Source organism: Nematolebias whitei, chromosome 7 (genome assembly GCF_014905685.2).
Source record: "Nematolebias whitei isolate Nwh7 chromosome 7, NemWhi1, whole genome shotgun sequence".
Lineage (NCBI taxonomy): Eukaryota > Metazoa > Chordata > Actinopteri > Cyprinodontiformes > Rivulidae > Nematolebias > Nematolebias whitei.
Genome location: NC_056504.1, coordinates 45289616 through 45313044, shown reverse-complemented (window position 1 = coordinate 45313044; position 23429 = coordinate 45289616). Strand labels below are relative to the sequence as shown.

The window sequence follows — 23429 nt, the reverse complement described above, 5'->3', positions numbered from 1 at the left end:
TATATATATATATATATATATATATATATATATATATATATATAGTAAGGACTAGTTTTGCTGTATACAGTTACAGCACGTTCCCTTAATAAAATCATATAGAACACCACATGTGGAACTGACAGCCTTTTCTGCCCATGGCGTCTTCAATAGAGCTTTGCTGTTTGAATATTACTGACAGCACAGACATGCAGATGTTCTGACCTAGAAATGAACAATTGCTTCCATAGGTATGCAAAATCCAGATTTATTCATATATGCACAGCTCGGTCTTGATTGCTTCTCAAACCTGTCTAGCCATACATTCCAGGCTATGAGAAGATGAAGACTAGCAGATTAGTGTTGTGAAATCTCTTGCAACAAAATTGCTCAGCTGTCATATACTGCATGGTTGACTAAAATTCCCACTGGCTAAATGGTTTCAAATACAGTCCAACAATAATACATTTTAATATTTAGGTAACTAAGGGTGTGAGAGAATATAGCAATGCAGGAAAGAAAAATAAAAGAACAGATTAAGGAACTGTAAAAAGATTAAATCTGAAGTTTTAATTTCTTCTTAAATATGTTTGCTATGATCTATATATTTTAAATCAAAGGCTGTAAAACCATGATTTTTAAAACTTCCTCTTGTTGCTTTTAATTATACAACAGGTAAACCCCTGCAGATTTTCATAAACCACGGCAGGCCTTTTGCATTTTTAACCACACTTCAGTTGCAATTTTAAGTTATATAAAGTTTTAAAAAACAACAAAACTCATACAAATACAGAATAACAAACAAATATACTTAAATATGTAAAATACTGTTCATAAAAATGTTATTTACTGTTTCTCTCATGATCAAATGTTAAGATTAAATTAATCTTGCTCTGTATCTTTGCACTGCAGTCACAGGCATCAGTAGGCATATTTAATAATAATAATTAAAAAAAAAACTACCATATATATTTGTGACTTGAAGATTTTCATTTTAACCTGGAGTGGATGGGACAACAGTAAAGCTATTTTCCTAAACCGTTGAGAACTTAATGTATAAATAACAATGATAAACAAATATTTGTTCCTATGTAGTATTTTCAGCAGCGCTAACTGAAAAAATAAGAAGTTTAAAAAAATGAGTGAATGTGACGGTGCTTTGAGCTGCACTCTACTACAAACAAGTGTTTGATTCTTTTCAGACTTAGTATTGACATGTTTAATTTCCTTTTTTCATTGCAATGACAATATAATACAAAGGTTACATGTTCTGAATAAGAGCGTTACATGAGGCACAGGTGTGTAATAAATCAGTGCAAAGATACTCCTATTTCTATCCTACTTTGTTGCACTGTCCTACACTGTATACATTAAATACTACCCTAAAATCTGTAAGGAAGCCTGGCTTTTGTAACACCACACACACCCGCTAAACACTTTTAAAGTCCCTATAATCCCAAGGAAGATAGACACCTTCAGGTTTTCATGATATTAAGCATCAAGCAACTCTGTCTCATAACTTAAGCTAGTTTAAGATGCTATGACAGTAACATTTTACTTGGTGACAATGTCGCCAAGGATGGCTTAAATGTGAGTCATACTTAAAAAAAAAAAAAAAAGCTAGAGACGTACTCCAAGAGCTCTGACTAGAGTACCGTGCATGATTCGAGTTCTGGAGAATGAATCATACATGTATAAAACGAGATCAAACACCTTTCGGCCCAGCATTTTCTTTAGTGTTACATTAGAGTGTGAAATCAAGCGCTACATTTCCGAGGCAATCATATCCTTTATCACAGAGGAACTGTCACCTACCACCTACAGAGAGGGTGGATAAGCCTGTGGGTAATACAGTGTGTTGGGTGCCTGATTGGATATCAAGAGTGAAAATTTCTGCTCACCCCCCCGCCTCCATCACCACTGCCGCCACCACCTTCACACTAACAAGTCATAGCTGAGGAGGCAGCAATCCAAACAAGAAATGGGACATGCTTTCATGCCGCTTGGCTCAAACTCACAGATTAATTTGTTACTCTTAGATAATGGCTTGAGCCTGCAGCCAAAAGCAAGCTTACTCGGGAACTGATTAACGTACATGTACAGATGTATAAAGATTTTATATACATTCTGATTTCTTTGTTTTTCTATGTGTCATGCTCTCATTCTCACTGAAAGAAGGAAGCACAGCCTGCCTGAGATAATTAAGGATGACATGATGTTTATATAACCTCCAAGCTTCACAAACCAGATGCAATTATTAGGTCTTCGTTCCTATGACCCCAGTCCTGTAGTGTTTTGCATCGCAAAACTCCTGTCCCGTTTCCCAAAAGTTAGCAATGTACGGGGTGATGGGGGAAGGTGGGAACATCGAGTTGGAGCGAGCAAGAGTTCAGTTCTTTTCACAGCTCGCTCTGATGGGAGCTATTGCTGCCTAATCCAAAGTGACGGGCACTTCAGTGGAGAGGGCGCAGAGCCCCCCAATTTCCGCCAGGACCCCTCAGCAGGAGCGGCAGAGAAGCCAAGGGTTGGGGTGGCAGACTTATTGTGGCCCGGTGAGTGTGAGTGGGGCAGGGGCCTCATTACAACGCTTAACTGCACTCACAGGCCCTCATTAACCCGCCACACCAGTGACTCAAATCAAAACAGACAATAAAAGGAGGTCAGTGCAGGAATAAAAGGTCCCATTTTAGTCTCAGCGTTGGAACTGAGCACTTTGTTGCATTTTTAAATGAACAGATCCAAGTAAACTTTGAAATTCAGAACAATAAATTTAAGTGAGGCAATGTCCTCTCTTATATGTATTTCAGTAGATAGCAGCAGAAAAAGATCATGAATGTTCCCCCTTCTTCAAAATTTGTCAACGTTTCATTAAGCCAATAGACCCATCATATGTCCTTACATGACAAGCCTCAGCAAGGTCGACTTGAAATGAACTAAAAACAAAGCTGTGCAAGCGTGGATGTGAACTGATTAGCATACGCTGACACGGAAAGCATGTAGCCAGCCTTGGGTAGCTCAGTCATGTAAAAGTGGTCTGAGGGATGGATGATGGGTAATAATAAACACTTTAGGACTGTAGTTTGCCATCGGGGTGTAAAGACAGCCAAGCCTGTAATAAGTTGTGCATGAATGGTTGCGGAAGCAAAGCTTGGCACATCAAACGATGAATTTCACAGAAACAATTAAGGAGTGAATCAACACTTCTGCCTCAGTGAATAAATTAGAGACGTGAGAGCCACAAAGTGGGAATGAAAAACTCCAAAAGTTACAGAAACAGGAACAATTCAAGAAGGAATTAACAATTACAATCTGATTTTTGATTCTTACTTCATCATATAATACTTCTTAAAAGATATTTTAGCATGCTTCTTGCATATTCTTTATAAAGCATGTGCAAAATGAGTACAACTAGAACTTTTTAAGTGTAATTCTACAGCCAAGTGTCTGCATGAAGCTGTAATCAGTGAACAGTATGAAGAGGGTAAGCAGCAGTTCCCAAGTCTGAAATACATAGTGATGAGGTCACAGCATAAAGACCAACAGGCCATCACATTCTCTGTCACATCATCAGCGGTGCTCTGCTTCCCATTTTACAGCCCTTAATCTGCATACATCACCATACAGGAGAGGAGAGTAACAGACTTACAGGAGGCCTGTGCTCTCTGCTTAGTGTCCATATGGAGGAATGAAACAGTACAGGAAAAGGGAAGAGAAAACCACATGGGGAATACAAAGTGCTGAAAAAGACAGATGGGCCCACTTACCAGCTTGGTTAGTGGTAATGTTGACTGAGGAGTACTGAGGAGAGTAGGGACTCTGATCTGACACCCCGTTGACAGCCTGCACCTCAAACGTGTACTGTGTGTGGGCCAACAGGTCACTAATGTAGACCCGGGTTTCTGTCAGGCCCAGCTGACGTGGTAAAAACTGAACGTTGTCGCCACAGCGGGTGCACCCTCCTCGACCTCCGCCACAGCTCTTGCAGATTATGTTGTAGACTACATCCTCGCGGCCTCCTGAATCTCGAGGAGGCAACCACTCCAGCATCACAGAGGTTTCATTTACGCTTGAGATCACAGCCTGCGGAGCCGATGGAACAGCTGGAAAACACAGGACAAAGGAAAACATCTGATTACAAAAATATACAAATACGTCAAAAAGAAAGCTCTTTGAATACAATATAATACAACCACCTTTGTATTTTGGTATGAACATTTACAAAACTGAACGCGTGTAAATACTTTGAGTTAGTTTAAAGATATTTCAAATTTAGGAACTTTATTTTACTTTCAAATTCAGGAATGTGACTTTTTTTTCTAGACTCCAAAGGAAATGTTAAAATAAATTCAAATAAGAAACAAAGACAATGAGTGAAACATTAACTAAAACCACACATTTAGACATATTTACCTAAATGGGGGGTTTAGTTGTGAATTTTACACAGAACTGTCTGCAGAAAAGTAATATTAGAGTTATTGATTTATAACACAAAGTCTGAATTTCAAAGCCAGATGTTGTGTGGCCACATGGTTGTCTGATAAATTCAGTCCTGCATCATATTACACTTAAATCTTTGTTCTTTTCATTTCCATGGGCTCATTCCTTTGAGGAATATCAGTAAAATGACAGAACGAGTCCAAATCAGTCTATAAGACAAAGTTATGAACCTAAAAGAGAAACATTTGCTTAAATTTATTGACAAAACAATTGCTGTGTTTGAAATTTTCACGTTTACTCAGTACCTTCACTGACTACACTATGGCCTCCATATAGTAGATTATATAGATGATATGGGACATTCTGCTCCTTCAGAAACACTAGAAGACAGCATACTTTATGTGCTGGCTATTCAAAGCCAGGTGTCGCATAAATAAACACCAGCGAGAAACAGCTGAAACTAAAGTGAGAAAGTCCAGTTATCATCATCTATCTCCATAACACTGACAAAAAACCCCATTTACACATATTTGTTACACTTTTCCGTTGTATTTAATCTTTTTTTACATAACCACAGACTGCAATTGTTACTGTACAAGAACCAAATCTAGTGTTTCCTATTTAGATTTAAATGTTTTATTTAAAGGATTGGTACACATGTTCTCATCATTTCCAAATCCCAAAGTTCAGACAGAAGAGGAGCTAAGCCACGTTAAATTAGACATCTAGATAAATGAAGACGTTTACAGCTAATCTGAAAATCACAATAAAGATTAGCATTAGCCTTGGTTTGTCTACTTCTGGGCTATTCAACTAAATTGCTCAGGGGGGGCACAGTCCCTGAAAGCCAAGAGCAAAGGGGCTGGACATCCAGCAGTTATTGTCATTAAGTACGTTTAATGTTTTAAAATATATATTTATTTAAAAATGAACCATTGGTGGGCTGAACCGAGCTCACCTGTGAGCCTGATTTGGCCCCCGGGCCAACAGTTGAGTAGCTCTGGTCTACTTTGTCAGCTTTCATGTTGATGCTGTTGCATGTATAGATTCTATTATTTTGTAATTTTATTTTTTTTTTAAACAAAAGCAGGAACACAATTATGCCGTCCAAAATTATTATCTGATGACAGTCAAACATAAGAAAATTTGAGGATTAGCAACAAAATAAATGAGTAGATTTTTTTTTTATTTTTAATGGCATTAAATAAATACTTGTCTGCAAAAAATTGGAAGTAATTTATTTTAGGCAAGTAGTGCATAATGCAGTTTGTAACAAGAGACATATTGGTCTGTTTGTTTGTTTTTTTTTCGCTAAAGAACAAGCGATAAGTCAAAAAGTTTATATTAAACTCTAGGGATATTAACGCCACAATGTGCCATTCAAAAAAAGTTGAACCAGGGATGCATTTGGCAGAACAAACCTTAATTATGAAATAGTATAACTTTAGTTAGTTTTGGCAAATATGCTGACATGCAAGTGAAAGGATGAAACGCGGTTAACACTCGCAGAAGTCCAAATTTGAAGGACAGCACGAGTGTAGCTTAATGATAGAAGTGCTGCTGTGTCCTTGACGGTGTGAAGGGCATAATTACTATCTTTGCTTACACAACCCCTTTTACAGGAGGCGAGGCATTCCACAACCTTGCAAAGATACTGCTCGCTCTTTGAGTTGATGCATTCCAACCTCGTAGTGCCTTTTCCCCCTGGGACGCTCATTTACACTCTCGTTTTCAATGTTGGTGTCCACTTAGTCAAGTGTTTTCTTAACATCTATTTTTGACATGTTTCTTTTGGGTGGAATGTATAGGGTTACTGCAGCTGAGAGAAACTTAGTGTTGTACCTAAGAAATCCTCAGCAGATAGGCATTACAGAATGGAAACTTTCCACATGGTGCTACGCGTTGACTGACGTGTCAAGTAAACACACAAACAGTGAAAACTGTTGACCTGTTACCAACATGTGCACCTAATTATGGTAGACATTTCCTCCAGGACTAAGGAGATAAACAATTCCACCACGCCCACAACATCCTTAATCTGAATCGATCACTTCTTATTTAACCTCTTTTTAATTGGCAGCAATTAACAAATCTTCAGCTCTGGAAAAAAGATCACTGGAGTGCCCCTCTTGGAGTCTTTCTGAAACATAACTCCTCTTTGGCATCTCCTTAGAAGGAGGAGGACTAATATCCATCCCATTCGCTGGCAGGCCTCTCTGATGGCCTGTTGTCTTGCTTTAATCAGACCGAGCCCCGCTGCGCTTAATACGGGTGACGTGAGGCTGCTGCTCTCTCATTCACAACAGCTGCTAAACTCCCAGACCCAGGCTTATGCAAATCTTCTTTGTTGGAGACCATCAAATCTTTTTCCTTCTCTCCGCTTTCAACAGGCTCAAGGGAAGAATACGAGGAGGAAAAAAACAACAACTGAAACACTCTGAAAGCTGCTTTTTTTCACCGTTTTGTTGAACTTAAAGAATACTGTGAACATATGTTTTTTTTACTTAAACACCTTATTTCTCTTTTCCGCAAATTCCATCTTCTTTTTGTTGCCTGCTCTTCTAATATTACCCTCTTACTTACTTTGGTCTGTCCGTCCTCGGCCATTCTCTCTCCCAACCTCAGTGTCAGTCTCAAATTCTAATTCTAATTCAAACAGCTTCATTGGCATGACAAGAGAAAGCCTCGCCTCGGCTTTTTTCTGAGATCGACCCTTCACAAAGCTGAGCACCCTGGCCCACTAACCTCCAGTCTGTTTGGAGTACGGACCATGTGATGTAGAGGAAGGCCAGCCGAGCCTTGTCTGCCAGGTCAGATCTGTGAACAGACACGCTTTGAGCATGTCAGCAATATATTTGTGTGAGAGACAGCTCTGACAGGGTTTCTCTGTTCAAAGCTGTATAGACTACTATCATCCTTTGATCTCGGGGCTCTTCTGCTTGTGGGTGCAAAATGCATGCAACAAAGAGTTCATATCTGAAACCAAAGAGTAACTGTTCATGTCTATATACTCTGTGAAAGTGGTTAGAGAGTTCACAAACAGCATTTGAAAAACTAAACATACTTGTGCAAGGCATCTGGAGTGGATCAGAGTCCGTGCGATAGTAGCCATTGCGGCAAATGCAGTTCATGGCACCCTCACTTGTGGTCCGACTGTTGATGGGACACTGCATACAGGGCTCATCTCTCTGAGTGGGCTTGAAAAATCCCGATGGACAGGCTACAAAAGAGAATGAACAAAAAGTGCAGATGCATAAGGAGTGTTTAGTTTCTAAGGAACAGGTTATACAGAATACTTGTTTATCGAGGGGGGGTTCCGTTCTCAGTCCACCCGCGATAAGGGAAAAACTGCAAAGTAGGAATAGTAGTACAAGTAGTAAGTAGTAGTTTATTTTAGTATATATATATATATATATATATATATATATAAAGGTGTTTTAAACCCATCCCACACTCTTGCAATATCCTAAGCAATGTTTCTAAACTCTAAACACTCTAAAAGAGCACAGCATGCCATGATTTTAGCTCTCTGCCTCCTCTCAGCCACGCCCACTTCGCAACTCTGCATGGAGAACAGCTGATCAGCTGCAGCAGGACGTTTATCCTGAAGTGTGGGCTGCACAAAGGTGCAGGAGGTGCTAAATAATTTAAAATACTGTAATTCATTTTAAATAAAAATTCCATGCCAATCATGCAGCTCATCCGGCAATCAGTCAATTGTGTGTCATGTCCACTCTTATTTTGAAAAACCGTGATAGCCCGAGTCCGTGATAACCGAACTATGAAGTAGCGAGGGAATACACTTCCCACACTCTTGCAACATTTTAAACAATGTTTCTAAACTTTAAACGCTCTAAAAGAGCACAGCATGTCATGATCTCCGCTCTCTACCACCTGCCAGCGCTCTCGGTCACGCCCACTTCGTTGCGGAGCGGAGATCGACATGCTGCAAGATGGAGCTTCTCCCTGCACATGTGGGCTGTACACAGGTGCAGCATTTGCTAAATATATTAAAATAATTTATTTTAAATTTTAAAAAATCCATCAATTAGCCAGTTATGCCCAATCTTACTTTGAAAAACCGCCAAAGAGCGAGTCCATTTAAAACAAACCAATACAGTCGTCCCTCGCTATTTCGCTGACACTTTTTAAAAAATAATTTCATGATTTATAATTTAGCTACAAAAAACTGTGTTATTGTGAGAAACAACTTAAACTTTTAGGCTTGTATTCAAACACAATTTCAAGTGAGGTACTTTTTTATGTGCATTAGAAGCCGTCAACAAAAGGTGAATTCAAACACACGAGCTTTGAATCCAAAATAAGCAGCGTCAGTAATAAAAGAGCACATCAGTGCATGTTTGCCAGTAAACACAGCAACATTGCAACATATTGTAAGTCTGTTTTGAATGATTCACCGCGCTGTAGTTTGTCTGATAAATGTATGAGGGGCTTTGCTTTCCTAAGAGCCCTTCCAAAGGTGCCTTTCTGGAAACTGGAATTCAACACAAACACAGCGATCACCAGTGCATCAGCCATTAAATTCTGTTTTTGTGCATCTGCCCGTGCGCGGATGAATCACCTGCTGTACATGAAGGGAATTTGTTTGTGTCTTGCCGTAAGCATCAGTCAATTCTGTGATACATAAAATAACCAAGTAAAATCCTCTTATCCTCTCCTCTGAAGTCACATTTCCCCTAAACCTTCACATGTGGAGAAAAAAAAGAAAAACAAAAGGGTTTCCGGCATTTGCACCTGCACCATGTCAGGAGCTTTGCTTCTATCTTGAGCCAAAAAAGCTGTAGTTTTGCTTCAGGTAATCCAACTAACACCTGCTCCACTGACAAACTAAAAAAATAAAATGTTGAGACAGAGGTGCTGGAAATACAGTAACACAATGCGCTCAACCCAAACAGGATTTACTGCGTATTTGCGTTAAAAACCTGCAGGCCTGCCAACATTATTTTAAATAAAACAAAATGCGTTTAGTCTAATTAACAAAAGTAATACAATTTACAAATATGTCTTTTTACAAATAATTTTAAACTGTGCATGATGCGGTAAAGAAAATAATGTATATTTCATTTAAACATAAAAAATGTAAAATACTTATTTTCAAAAATCAAAGCCTGTATTTTCAAAATGACATAAAGTTTCATTTACTATACAGTAGTCCCAAACTACTTTGTGGTTCGTTTATAGCGGACTCGCTCCATCGCGGTTTTTCAAAATAAGATTGGGCATGACACATAATTGGCTGATTGATGGATGAGCCACACGATTGGCACGTAATTTTTATTAAAATAAATAGTTTTTAATTATTTTGCACCTGCTGCACATTTGTGCAGCCCTCACTGCAGGATAAACTTCTTGCTGCAGCTGATCAGCTGTTCTCTGTGCAGAGCAGAGAAGTGGGCGTGGCCAAGAGCGCTTGCAGGTGGCAAAAAGCAGAGGAGGCAGGGAGCTGAAATCATGACATTCTGTCATAGCAATAATAAACTGTACCTTTTTTAAAAACTGTAATCACAATTACAACTCAGTTATAACATATGGGATAAAGAAATATGAGCAGCTGTAACCCATTCAAAGCAGGTCAAATCACAAGGCAGAACTGATTTAAATTCATTCTCAACGTTCCTGTCAAAAAGACAAATCACCTGTACAGTGAGGTAGAACTTACCATTAAATTCCCAACTTTGTAATCATGACAGAACAAAACACGCTACATGTTAAACTGACACTAACGGCACAACAAGAATTACACATTTAGGCAACGTTGTGCTTCAAATTCAAATCAAACTGTATATTTTAAAAAATGAAGTTGTGAAAGCACACATGCATCGTCTCTTAAAGTCAAATACCAGAACTGTCACCGGAAAAAAGTTGCTCTAAAATAAAAATGAAATCATGTTAAAGATCTTCTCACAACGTATTAGCTTTGACATGTTTTTCTTTTTACATGATTGATGGGGGAAAAGGTTCTGGGCACAGAGCGAAACATGAGGCCTGGACATTCACACTGCCAGTCAACAGGGTCTCTTAATGAGGCCCAGGCAACAGCTATGTGGGGAATTGGGATCAGACCTCAGAGGCACAGTGAGATCTGTGAGAGTACGGGGCTACGAGGAGCAACGCCATAGGAAACGGCATAAAGAGGGAGTGGGGGTGGGAGTGTAAAGATGAAAACAAAGAAACAAGAGGTGGGAAACAACTCGTTTGGGAAATGTTCACCGATGGAATTTGGCAAATCAGTGTGCCAACATCAAATGTACTGTATTTTTCACCCTATAAGTCACAGTTTTTTTGCATAATTTGCATGCCCTGCCACTTATATGCCGAAGAGACGTATTTATGGATTTTTTCCCATATTTATAAACCAATTACTGGCTGAGATTTGACTGTTTTTATTCATTGTAACTGAAAATATTAAACACTAACATTCTCAGTCGATAGATGGCAGTCGAGTAGTATGGCATGCCGTTGTATCATGTAATAGGTAAAAGTGGCTATCCATGACAAATTTGGCTTGCCGTAGCCTGTCACTGTCGTCTGCCGGGAGCAACTGTCGAATCAGCTTCATTTTGTTACGCCGCCCCGGCGAAATGAAGCTAATTTGACCATTGAAGTGCATTTATTAAGTAAAAGTTCAACGGAGATAAACCTTTACTATAATTTTGAGCAAACAAATAATTGTTTGTAGGAGATTATCTTGTTCAATTTCAAAGAAATGGACAGCGAGTCCTCTCGTGCACATGCGTACTTCCGCATATCGGCTTTTTAAATACAGCTGATTTGACTGTCAAAGTGCATTTATTAAGGGAAAGTTAAACGGAGACAAACCTTTGCTATAATTTCGAGCAAACAAATAATTAAGTGCTAATCTTGTTAAATTCTTGGTAAAGTCCTCCTGTGAATAATCCCGTGGCCGCCATTTGGGAGCCAATCGATTTTTGGCACAACACCGTCCCACATTTCTGGGTCGTCAGCGGTGACACATAAACGCCATGAGTCGGCGGTGACGGAAAATACATGCAACTTATACGGCGAAGTGACGTATTTATGGATTTTCCCACTTTATTAGACATATTTGGACTGATGCGACTTATAGGGTGGTGCGACAGGTACGGCGAAAAATACGGTATGTGCTGTGACAATATGCAGACTTTATATAACAATACAAAAAATTGTTTTAAAATCGCCACAAAGAAGAAGAAGAAAACCTACGAAGCAATCAGTTTCGTAGGTGCTAGTCTTTTGTTTTTCTCGACATAACTACCACCACAGTGGATGCATTTCTGTGGTTATTGATGGACGACACACAAGTCAGTAAATGTATTTATTTTTCTCCCCTCACTGAGGTATTAAACTAAAAGACATGATATATATATACAAAATATACAAAGCTCTCAACAACCTAGCTCCATCTTATATTCGAGATCTTATTGTTCCATATTTTCCTAACGGAGCACTTTGTTCTCAGACTGCAGGCTTACTTGAGATCCCTGGAGTTTCCAAAAGCAGAATGGGAGGAAGAGCTTCCAGTTATCAGGCTCCTCTCTTGTGGAACCAACTTCCAGTTTCTGTCTGTAAAGCTGACACTTTGTCCAGTTTTAAGACTGGGCTTAAGACTTTACTTTTTGATAAATCCTATAGTTAGGTTTGGCTTGTTATGCTGCCTTAAGCTTAGAATACTAGAGGACAAATTTACCTAATTTCCTTAAATAATTTGCTAAAATTCAATAGTTTTCATTTGATACTATTTATATCTTAACATGTGATTCTTGACCTGCCATTGTGTATCTGTTCCTACCAAACCCAGCTGGTTGAAGCAGATGGCCGCTTGTCCTGAGCCTGGGTCTGCTAAAGGTTTCTTCCTCATAAGGGAGTTTTTCCTTTCCACTTTCGCCATCATGCTTGCTCGAAATGAGAGTTCTGCGATGGAGTTAAATTGTTAAATTCAAAGCAGTATGTTCCTCAGATAAATAGTGTTAAATTATTATTTTTATATATGAATGTTTCTGCTCAGCACCCTGAAATGACGCTATATAAATAAACAAATTGAACTGACTATACTTGCTCACATTGAGCCATTAAACTTAGTGTCAAAATCACATTAGAATATTATACTTCATTACTGTACATGCAATGAGTTCTAAAGTCGTAACAGCTTTTTTGTACATAACATTTATGTATTAATAAAAACAACTCAACTGTTGTATTCTTTTTTTTCTGCTTCATCTATTGTGTTCTGCCTTTCTTCATTACTTTCCTCAGGGTCGGTTGTGTTTTCATTGTTTAAAAAGAACAACAGTTGAAAGTTTTTCTTAAGATACATGCTAAGAATTGTGAAAACTAAAAAAAGTCACAATCAAGACTAAATATTAACGTACATACAAACATATTAAAATCATTTAATCATGTAAACATTAAAAACATGACTTTTTTATCAAATGTCTCTCACTTATAATTAAAACAGAGATTTATTTAAGGAATATGGTAAAATTATAGTTTTCTTTTTCTAAAATAAGTCAAACTTACAGAAGTCAGACAAAATATTGAAAACTAAAATAATAAAACACTGACATTATATTTATTTCTATAAGCATAACCCCTTGTGAAAACTTGTTTATGTGTTTTTTTTGTTTGTTTGTTTGTTTGTGTGTGTGTGTGTGTGTTTTATAAAACAAACACAAACAAAAACCTCATCCTGTTCAAGAAAGCACAGTATTATATGCCTTGGCATTCCTATGTGCTTTGCTACAGCCATTATTTTAAAGAAAAATTTGGGGAATTTCCACTTTATACTCAGATGACAGATTTAAAGGGTTGCACAGTTGGCTGGTGTCAGATGTAGAGAAGCAAAGACATGGAGAGCAGTGATTAAAAATCAGAAAAGGGCTTTAATTCTCTACCTCCTCGCCTGCCCAGACTGCTGCTGTTGAGCTGTTTGATCATCATGTTGGCACTGCAGCAAAACACGTGAGAACCAAACGCTACTTTTTTGGTTGTTTCCTTTTAACTTCAAAACCATTTCTGCCAAGCAGAGGTAAAAAAGTATGAATATTTATTGACAACAGCTTCACTTTTGCTCCTACTGCTAATAATAGCATCAATAGCAACAAGCAAAGAGCTCACGTTTCTCTTTTTCTCCGTAGACTGGAACGTGGAAATGGAGCAGACAATAAAACGTGCCAATAAGTCAAGAACAAAAGGCACATAGAAAAGCATTAAGGAAATTTATAAACCCTTCAGACTCAATATAATAGTAGCGGTGTCAAAAAGTCTAAATCCCCTGGAAATGGTTGAAGGCACACAGCAGGCAGGCTTGTGCTTAAATCGTTAACTTTTAAAAATGAAAAATGAAATCTTCTGCCACAGGAGTGAGAGTTTTTCTTTTTTTTTCTTTTAGTGTCATCTGATCCTTTAAGTGTAAGGTGTTATATTACTTTAATCTAACAAAACTTAAAAAACACATCTCCTGAATACCTCCCACACGCAGGCGTACCAAACCCCCAGCTGCTTGTGTCTGCCAATGTTTACGAGTGCTAATAATATATAGTGACATAAAAGCTTTATGGGGGAGGTTTGTGAGACTTGCTGAATAAATATAGTACAGAAAAAACTGCAAAGTGTGGTAAGTAACTGTGTTTGGGTTTTAGTCAGTTTTTATAGCAGGTGTTTTGCTGGATGCATCAAAGGTTTCCTGAATATTTCTGTCACAAAGATTTATAGCACATTGAAAACTAGGCTTGCAGCAAAAAACATCTAAATGTTACGGAAAATGTTGGGCTGTGTGAGTAATTATGCAAGTGGTGAAAAAAGTGCTGATAATGCTAATATGAGCAGCCAGTCTGTTTAATTTTATTTATTTAATTATTTGTGTGTTTGTACCATAATTTCCAGACAACTGAGCACACCTGAATATAAGCCACGCCCACTAAATAAAAAAAAAGTACCTATATAGGCTGCACTTGTCTAAAAGTGACGGTGTCCACGTTGTAACATGATATTTACACAGAAATACTTTTTTTTACTTTTATTTAAATATGTATCAGTAACATACACAAATATGTACAGTAATTTTATTTTTTTCTGAACAGTACCTGTAACACGTCTGGTTAAAAAAAAAAAAAAAAAGTAGTCTACCAGGAAGCCATTGATCACTATTTTCATCTTGAAGATGGAGGATAGTTTGTGCTGTCCTCCATCATGCAGCTGCCTTTTGCAACCCGTTTCCCACCTCCCTGAGGGCACAATGGTACGATGGAGCTTTAGGGCCATGCTAAGAAAAAAAAATACATTGCCAGCTAAGAAAAATAAATTAAGTCATACAATTTTGAGAATAAAGTTGAATAAAGTCTTAATATTACGAGAATAGTCATACGAGACTTGTTTGCAGCTCTCATTTATTTTATTTTATTTTTTCCACGAGTCAGATCCATGACGTGACCCGTCAATCAATCCAGGAGGCGTGTCAGCAAATTACCAATCTAAAGCTAAACGCTCCTTATTTGCAGAAAGTTGCGCTGCAGCCCACCAGAGCGTACCACCGTACTGTAAGCAGGTTCAAAGTCCTGATAGTAATCTGATGGTGATGCGCTAACAGATTAAGTATCTCCTTATTTGTAAAACCAATAGCAAAGTATAACTTAACAAGATGCTCAACATTCTTCATTTTACCATAGTTAAAATGTGGTAAACCCTGCTTTTTCGTGTTGGAGTTCGGCTAATATTACGACTCATTTAGCTTCGGATCGGTCGTTTGCTGACACGCTTACTGGATTGATTGACAAGCTGCGTTGTGGATTCGACTCATGGAAAAAAAATTAATAAACGAGAGCTGCAAAAAAAATGTCTCGTACGACTTTATTCTAGTAATATTAAACTTGGCTCGTGACAACGGTAAAACCAGGATCGTCCCCCGGCATTTTCAGCAGTCTGTCCATGGCTACGAGGAGCTCAGCAGACTGCTGGGAGGAGTGACCATTGCTCAGGGAGGAATTCTGCTCGGCATTGGGGCAGTCCTGCTGCCCAGGAGGACCAAGATGCCCGCCGGATCTGACAGCAAGCTGGATCCGGGTGGACGGATCGGTATCTGTGGCCAGATTCTTCGGATTCGCTTCAGGAGATCCTTCCTGCCCACAGCCATCAACATCTAACAGCTCTTGAATGAAACCAAGATGATGAGCCACGACAAAACTTAATTTCCCTTTGGCATTAATAAAGTATTTTGAATTTAATTTAATTTAATTAAGCTTTATTCGACTTTATTCTCATAATACTCAAGACTTTATTCTCATAACTTTATGGATTCTAATTTTTTTTTGTTAGCGTGGCCCTAAAGCTCTGTCGTACAATGGGGATGGGATGAGAGAATGGTTTCCCCCTCCCCAGTTGACCAATGAAACCAAGTTTCATTGGTCCATTGTGACCTGTTTGGTAATTTCATCCGTCAGATTTTTTATTTAACCTTTATTTACAGTATACATGTAGTCTCACTGAGTCACAAGGACTCACCCCCTCAAGGGAGACGTGTACTGGGCAGCTATGTGAGCGCCCCGGTGTGACAAGGCTAAATGTTTTGGCGGCATAAAGCTCGTTAGCCCATCAAAAATAAAATAAAAATCCCATTAATTTGCAGCAGCATTGTATAAGCTGCAGTGTTCAAAGCGTGCGGAAAAAAGTTGCGGCTTATAGTCAGGAAATTACGGTATTTGACAGTGGTCAAACCGAAACAACGATACGAACAAAGAAAAACCAAGCCAAACAAAAAACTTGACATTCCCGTTTCAAATGACACACTTCCGGCTGGTCAATGGGGTTACAACTGGAGAATCAGATGGGCAATACAAAGCAATCCAGCCCAAAGACACAACTATTGTTAGAAAAGGAAGAAAAAAAAATACCCAGTCCGCTTAACACTACGGAACTAACAGAAAAGCTCTTTGTCCCTCGTTTTGAAGCATCGCATCAGCTAGAGGACATTCTTCCGGCCTCCTTTTCCCTAGTACCCCCGTTCTCTCTTTTCAGGACCTTCCCCAAAACTGCTTTATTTAATGAACACACTCTTGAAGAGACAAAGTAGACAAAGACCGACAAGGACTTTGTGTGCCAGTGTGTACATGTGTGTTTGTGTGTGGTGTTTAAGGTGTGAAAGACAAAAGGCTGCCGGAGTGAAAAAAGGAATGAAAAAAAAAATCTGAGGTGCTAGGTTTTGTGAGCACAGCAGGAAAAAAGTGCTGAAAGCTGTGGAAAAGACCAGCATCAGTGGATGGAGAATTTGTGGCTTCTGGGTATTCCACTGTGACTAAAGAGGCCATCAAAGCAAAAACTGTACACGTTTAGGTCTATATAGTTTAGCAAACAAAATATACAAATCGTCGTAGTGACAGATAATAGCTCATCAAAATTCAAGTTTATTTAAAGAAAAAAAAAATTGATTCATGCAACCTGTTAGCTTCTGCAACAGCTCTCTTATTACCTTTACAGCCTCACTACCGTGAAATTTACTGAAGACTATCAACCTTTTTACGGCTCACATCTAAATATAGCGTGACCCTGTGAAATGAGAGTCACTGTCTCGAATGAAGAAAGGAAGAGCAGCCACAAGTTGAAAGTCTGTTCCTGTGAGTGAGAGCAAACCAGACCCTGCTAACCCCAACCCCTCCCCATATTCAGCCCCTCCATGGGTAACACAAGCTAGCTCTGTTTGCAACACAGAATCTCATGATTCAATTAGGAACACGGTCCTCATGGCCATCTAATTCAATCAAGCTTGTGTGAAAGCTATTAGACAACTGGTATTTGCTTCACCCCACACGTACACAAATGATATATTCATTTCTCCCCCAGGGCTTTCATGTCTTGTGCAATCAACAGGTCTGGGACTGTGTGTCGCTTCTTTTACAGTGTAAACCAGGACAGAGCCAGTGTCTCACTACTGTTTATACAAAAGTTGTTAATCAGAATATTTTAGGTACGGAAAAATAATACAGGGTTGTTTAAATTAGTTGTTTTAGTTTTGGGGGGGAAACTCCACTTGTAATCAAAATTTAAAACAAAATCTAGATAAATTATTATCTGTTAGCAGCCAGGGCAGGGCATACCAAATAACCAAGAACTAATACTAGCTTAATTCAGAAATGATTTTAAATCTAATTGGCAAAAAAATAAATCAAAATGTTCATTATTTCTGAAATCAACATTGTTTGGCAAAGTGTTTTTAGACCTTGATGCATTCATGCCAGCTGTAGTCCACTGTGTGAATTTGCATTTGTGTACAGCAAGGTCTCATGTCATGAAGTATATAAAGACTGCTGAATGACAGGTTTCTCCTTAGCATTTTGCTATGAGCTTAACTTCCTCAGCAGTTGTCATAGAGCTCAGATTCCCAATCCCACTCCATCCAAATAGCTCCTTTGAGACAGATTATTAGCCAAAATGAGCAGCAGATTAGCAAAAATGTGGGACACCTGGGAAAAGAGTTATGAGGGTACAGGAACCTCAGCAAACCTAAAGCTCTGAAAACACGCACACGCTTGCACACACACAAGACAAACAGTATACACTCTGGAAGTAAACTTAAAACCCCCCCACACACCCGGAGCTCATTTAATTCCATTTTCTTCCTACACATTTACACCAAAACCTAAATAAAAATGGATCGTAAACCAGCAGGCTTCTAATAAACCACATCTGGCCACCAACCAGGAGCCATATTCATCTAGCACTGCCGGGGCTTAACCTCAGATACGTGGCACATACTCAGTGTTCACCATCACAGGAATTGGTATTTATAAGAAAAGAGAAAGCGCCAAGAGCTGTTCAGAATACCACTGACAGCAACAACAACAAAAAAAAGCCTGTAAGGGAAATTTTTGCTATGTAACAACTAGGATAAAATATTTTCCCACTCCTTTTTCCACTTATTTGTCTTCAACCAGACGTAATACAGTTAAGCAGCCATGCACGTGCATATGACATTTTCTTATGGTAAACATTTTCATTGAAATTTAATTGGTGTAAATGTAAATATCTCACTACTTTGAACCTTAAAAATTCAATTTCTTAACATTGCACAATATTGTACTGACTGTTATTCACAAATCTGCAGTTTCCTCAATATAATATGGACAGTGCATCATCCCCTCTGCTACAAAGGTGGGATTGGTGGCTGAATTTGGTCCATTTATCAAAAAAGTAAAAAAAATACGTGTTGTTTAAGGAGCACACTTCTCTGACCAGTGACAATGTTGCCATTCAGATGATTCTACACTGTTTATTTTTAGATATGTGGAACCATAAATACAGGTTTTGGTCAGTTTTTGAAGACTGAAAAGGAATTATCAAGATTTGTTGGGTTTTTTTCAAGAAATGTATGCCTTTGGTGTAAAAAGAGATGTTAACACAACCGTTTAAACAAAAGTGAATTAAGTTAAAGAAGGTTTTACAGGGACAAAGAACTAAAATTAGCATATTAGTAAGCTTGGTAACCGTTACAAATATTCAAAGTGTGTTCAAAGTATTTTTTTTAATTCTTAAACTAACCCAGATATGTTGCAAATTGGAACAGTTGGTTAGCACCATTGCACCACAGCAAGAAAAGTTTGCATGCTCTCTCTCCCCTTGCATTTGTTTTCCAATGTCCAAAATCAGGCATGTTGGGTTCATTAGTGACTCTAAACTGTCATTAGGTGTGCATGTGTGTGTGTTTGTATGTCTGCCTCGTTTCCCTTTATGTGGTCTAGTGATGGACTGGCAAACTGTATAGAGTGTGCTCTGCCTCTTGCCCAGTGACAACTGATTTCAGTTCTCTACAACGCTAAACAAGAGCAAGTGGGTAAAATGAGGAAATGGATAGATAGATGGATGGAATAACAAGGTACAATAAAAGGCAATATGTCACGTTACTGCCCTTGGATGCTTTTTTAAATTTTGTTCAAGCAAACCAGAAGAACCATATGGAGAACCACTGATAGCGACAACAAACCAACTAGCTACCTCTGTCAAAAAACGATTACTATTGTAAAAAAAAAAAAAAAAGGTATAATGGATATAATGTCAAAATTCCTTGACCGCATTTGGCAGAGGTAATTTCTATGCAAAACTGTTTTATACACATAATTGTGATGGAACCCAAAAAAATATGGGCACATCAGACCAAATTGCTGTTATACCCATTACCATTAAAAATCCTTGATTAATCTTAATCAATGGTGAAAATGTGTATCCCAAACTAAAAAAATTACTAACCCAAGAAACCCGACTTACTAATAATTTGTTTAAGTGACTCACTAATATATTTAATTATATTTTTATTTGCTGAATACCTTGAATAATGATTAAAGCCTTCTTGAATAAAAATTCTATTAGTCCAGTCATCTAGCAAGAATCTGGTGTAAAACAGTACATTAAGATGTACCAAATCAGCTCTTTAGGCTCTTTGAATATCATCACTCTGGAGTGGCAAATATTAGCTTCTTGACTCAAACAATGATGGCACAGTGGTCCTCTGTTCAAAACCACAATGCTCTTTTGATGCTTATATCATAAATACCGAATGGTATAAAAAACCCATCTGAAAACTATCTTGGCCACAGGTTTTTCAAACAGCCTAATAACTACCATCTGTCAGGAGGAAACAGAGATGAAAAGAGTATCAGCAAACATATGCATGCAGAATAGTAATAAAGTCTGGAATTTTCACTGCTCTTTTTTCACCTTTATACATTTTTTTCAATACAAGGGGAAAAAATGAGTCCAAAAGTCGAATAGTGAAATTACAGGCATCTGTGTCTACATGAATATGCACAGAGTAGGAATATGAACAAGGAAAGAGAGTGCGTGTTTATGGGGATTTAAGTGGAAAGGGTCACTCCATGCAGGGAGATCACTTGACAGCTTGCCCTCCAGAGGATGTTGGATGTCCAATCAGGTTGCTGGTGGACCCCTTTGGTACACTTGGCCACAGATGGCTGGGGTGTGGCCCCAGAGTCAGAATTAATCTCTATTTAGGATGGGTTGTAAAGCTGCATGATCTACATCATGCTGAAATAATCTACATCATTTATCTCATAATTTGTCTTGAAAGATAATTACAGCAGCTGAAAAAAAAAAATGGCAGTTATCACAAAACACACATTAGAATGTAAATGTGTAGCATGTTCCTACACTATGAACACTACGACATCACAATTTTTTTTTTTTTTTTTTGTATTACAATGGATTATGGTGGGTGTAGTGCTTGCTTGCATGCTTATAAAACATTAGGTTAAATAATTATATTTACATATTTTGGCTTAATATACATTCAGTGACTGTAAGACATAGTTGGAGAACATCTTGAAAATTAACATCAAAACAAATTGGTGTTCTAAATACTTTTAATTTGTCCACACACACACCTCGTTTTCATTTACCATTCCACATTTCAATAACCACCCTAATGAATCATTTTGCCGAAGTTTTAAAAGATGCATCATTTCCCTTACCATTATCAAGGAGGGTGCCCCGCCCTAAATTATCTCCCGCCGCTGTCGAAAGTTCTGCTACTTCCGGACAGGGAGTGGAGATTATAACCACAGGAAAAGTGGCTTCGACCTAGAATTAGTAACGTAACACTCTGTTACCACTACCCCCACCTACATCCCTGGTCCAACAAATGCCCTGCCAAGGCCAGTAATCTAGGGAAAACACTGAAGTTGTATAATGTTCTTTTTGCCTTTTGAAAGGGAGTCATAACCTACTTAACAATGCATGCTAGCTGCAAGTAAAGTCAACAAACTTTCACTGTTATGTGAAACCAAGTGACAGTTAGTGTGCTTGCAGATCTACAATTTTTCTGACAATGGGAGGCGTGAGAAAATCAAGACCTTTCCATTCAGGCACTATTTCAATGGGTGTACGTTGTCTACAATATGATACAGTTAGGAAATGAGGAGACATAAAGGTGATCATATGTCAGGGTGTTAACGTGGCATTACTGACACAAAAGAATGTACGCCATCTCTATCAAATTGTTCAGTTGCGTTCAATTTTGTTTTTAACCTTTTTTGGATTCGTTCATGGGAACAAATCAGCTGATCTCCCCTTGGAAGCAGGAATACCCTAATACTCAACCATCAATGACTGACAACTGTACGGTGGGTTCAAAATGAGTTGCGTTAAGAAAGTTTTTATTTCCCCCCTCCAGACAGTGACTCACATATCAAACCACTCATAGGATTTTTACCTTGACTATCTAAGCCTATGATTCATACATTTTTAAGGCATTTGCGGAGGATTGTGTTTACACTATACGCTCTTGTAGACGTGCCAATCGATGAGTCTTAACACTTTATGAGTTCTGACTGGGCCTGCCAGTGCTTCAGCCTCCCAAACCCCCAAATGTGCCCTTTTCTCAAGGACAGCCAGTTGCTAGGGCAACAGGAGCCTATTGCTATGTCAGGCAGCTTCATCGCTCTGTTCCGCAAGCTGCACCCGGACCTTAAAGCCCTGATCATAGCCATAGACTGCTGATGATAGTGAGAAAGGGTGGGGGAAGAAGGGTAAATGGAGGTAGAAGATACGAGGTGAAGAAGGCAGAGAAAAGGTACTAGTGGAACTAATTGATTATAAATTATCTCTGTGACTCACTGGAGAAATACATGTTAGTGTGGGATACACGTTTTGAAAGAGACTGAAACAATCTTGGTTGAATGAAACTGCCCAGTCCTTGAAACCAATAGCTTATAAATATTTTTTCACTGTTTTGACAACCTCCAATAACTTGTAGAATATCATCAGCAACAATCTTCTCCATCTGATTTGACAGTCAGTGCTAATTTTCTAGCCAAAAACAGAAGCTCGAGTGGATGGCATTCTCACCAGTACAGGTGAGACATAAACTGTAAGATTTGCCATGGTGATGGAGGCTTTGTGCCTGAAGGCAGATGCAGGAAAGAGCTGACAAAGGCAATCACTTGTCTGTACGTGTCTTTTTGTTCATCTGTTTGTAAAAAGCAGCATATAAAGCAAAATAGAATAGAGAAAAAGGAGAGAAAAGGGGTGACAAAGAGTAGGGGGGAAGCTTTACCCGAGTCCAAACAAAGGCTGTAAGCGGCAGTTCCAAGATCAGCAACAGAGGCTCCCTAAGGTGCAGTCTAGCTGATGGACAGGTGGTATAAAAGGGCCGCATGTTGTCCAGTCAGTTGAGACAAGGGGTGTCACAGCAGCAAGGGGGTGGGACAGAACGAAGGAAAGGAGGGGTGGGGGTGGCATCGAAAGACGCAGCTGGTGCTGGAGCCTGTCACTGTCCCAGTGTAACACTTCAGTGCATACATACAAATACACAAATGCGCACAATAGTACACACTTCAAACAAAAGCTAAGCAGAGCTCTGAGTTTAATAAGAGTCTCAAGTTCAGAGGATGTGATTTCTAACTCTATCACTCATTTGAGAGTGTTTATTAAAAAAATACAGCAATTCTTCTGACCACAACCTTTTAATGAGGCAGCAGGGACTACCTTAATCCCAATATTCATCTGATCTACAAGAGAAAATCAATCAATCAACCTTTATTTATACAGGTAAATCCCATTGAGCCTCGAGGACTCATTTACAAGAGAGACCTGATTTCAACAAAGAAAGATGACAACAATGGACAACAGCAACAACAATAAGCAGTTATAAAAACTCATACTACAGTTTTTTTTTTTTTTTTTTCAACAAATAGGATGGCTAAAAGGAAAAAGGTAACAAAACAAAAAAACAGCTAGATTCCAAGACAAATGTATAAAACTAAAAACAGGAACATGTCTGCATTGGTCCCTGCCAGGAGTCCAACAGATTCTTAAAGCCACTTAGAGAGGTCAAGGTCGAGAGCTTCAAATCTTTTTGTAAGATATTCCAGGAAACAGGAGCGGAGTAGGAGAAGGCCCTTTTGCCTAGTTCAGTCCTCACTGAGGGAACACTGCAGGTAATAATGTCCTGAGAGCGCACTCCGTAGCTGCACTCACGCAGAGACATGTAGGAG

At 38.7% G+C, this 23429-nt stretch overlaps 2 protein-coding genes across 2 annotated transcripts in view; both read right to left on the bottom strand.

Moving 5' to 3' along the window:
* LOC119412070 (ephrin type-B receptor 2) overlaps positions 1-13374 on the bottom strand; it is a 41453-nt gene extending 28079 nt beyond the window's left edge. Inside the window, exons 1-3 of the mRNA XM_037679047.1 lie at positions 13329-13374; positions 7481-7687; positions 3744-4079 (exon numbers count right to left, since the gene is read on the bottom strand). Coding sequence (XP_037534975.1) covers positions 3744-4079; positions 7481-7687; positions 13329-13374 — 589 coding nt within the window. The remainder of the gene's footprint in view (positions 1-3743; positions 4080-7480; positions 7688-13328) is intronic.
* LOC119412855 (ephrin type-B receptor 2) overlaps positions 1-23429 on the bottom strand; it is a 169036-nt gene that overhangs the window by 112390 nt on the left and 33217 nt on the right. The window lies entirely within an intron of this gene.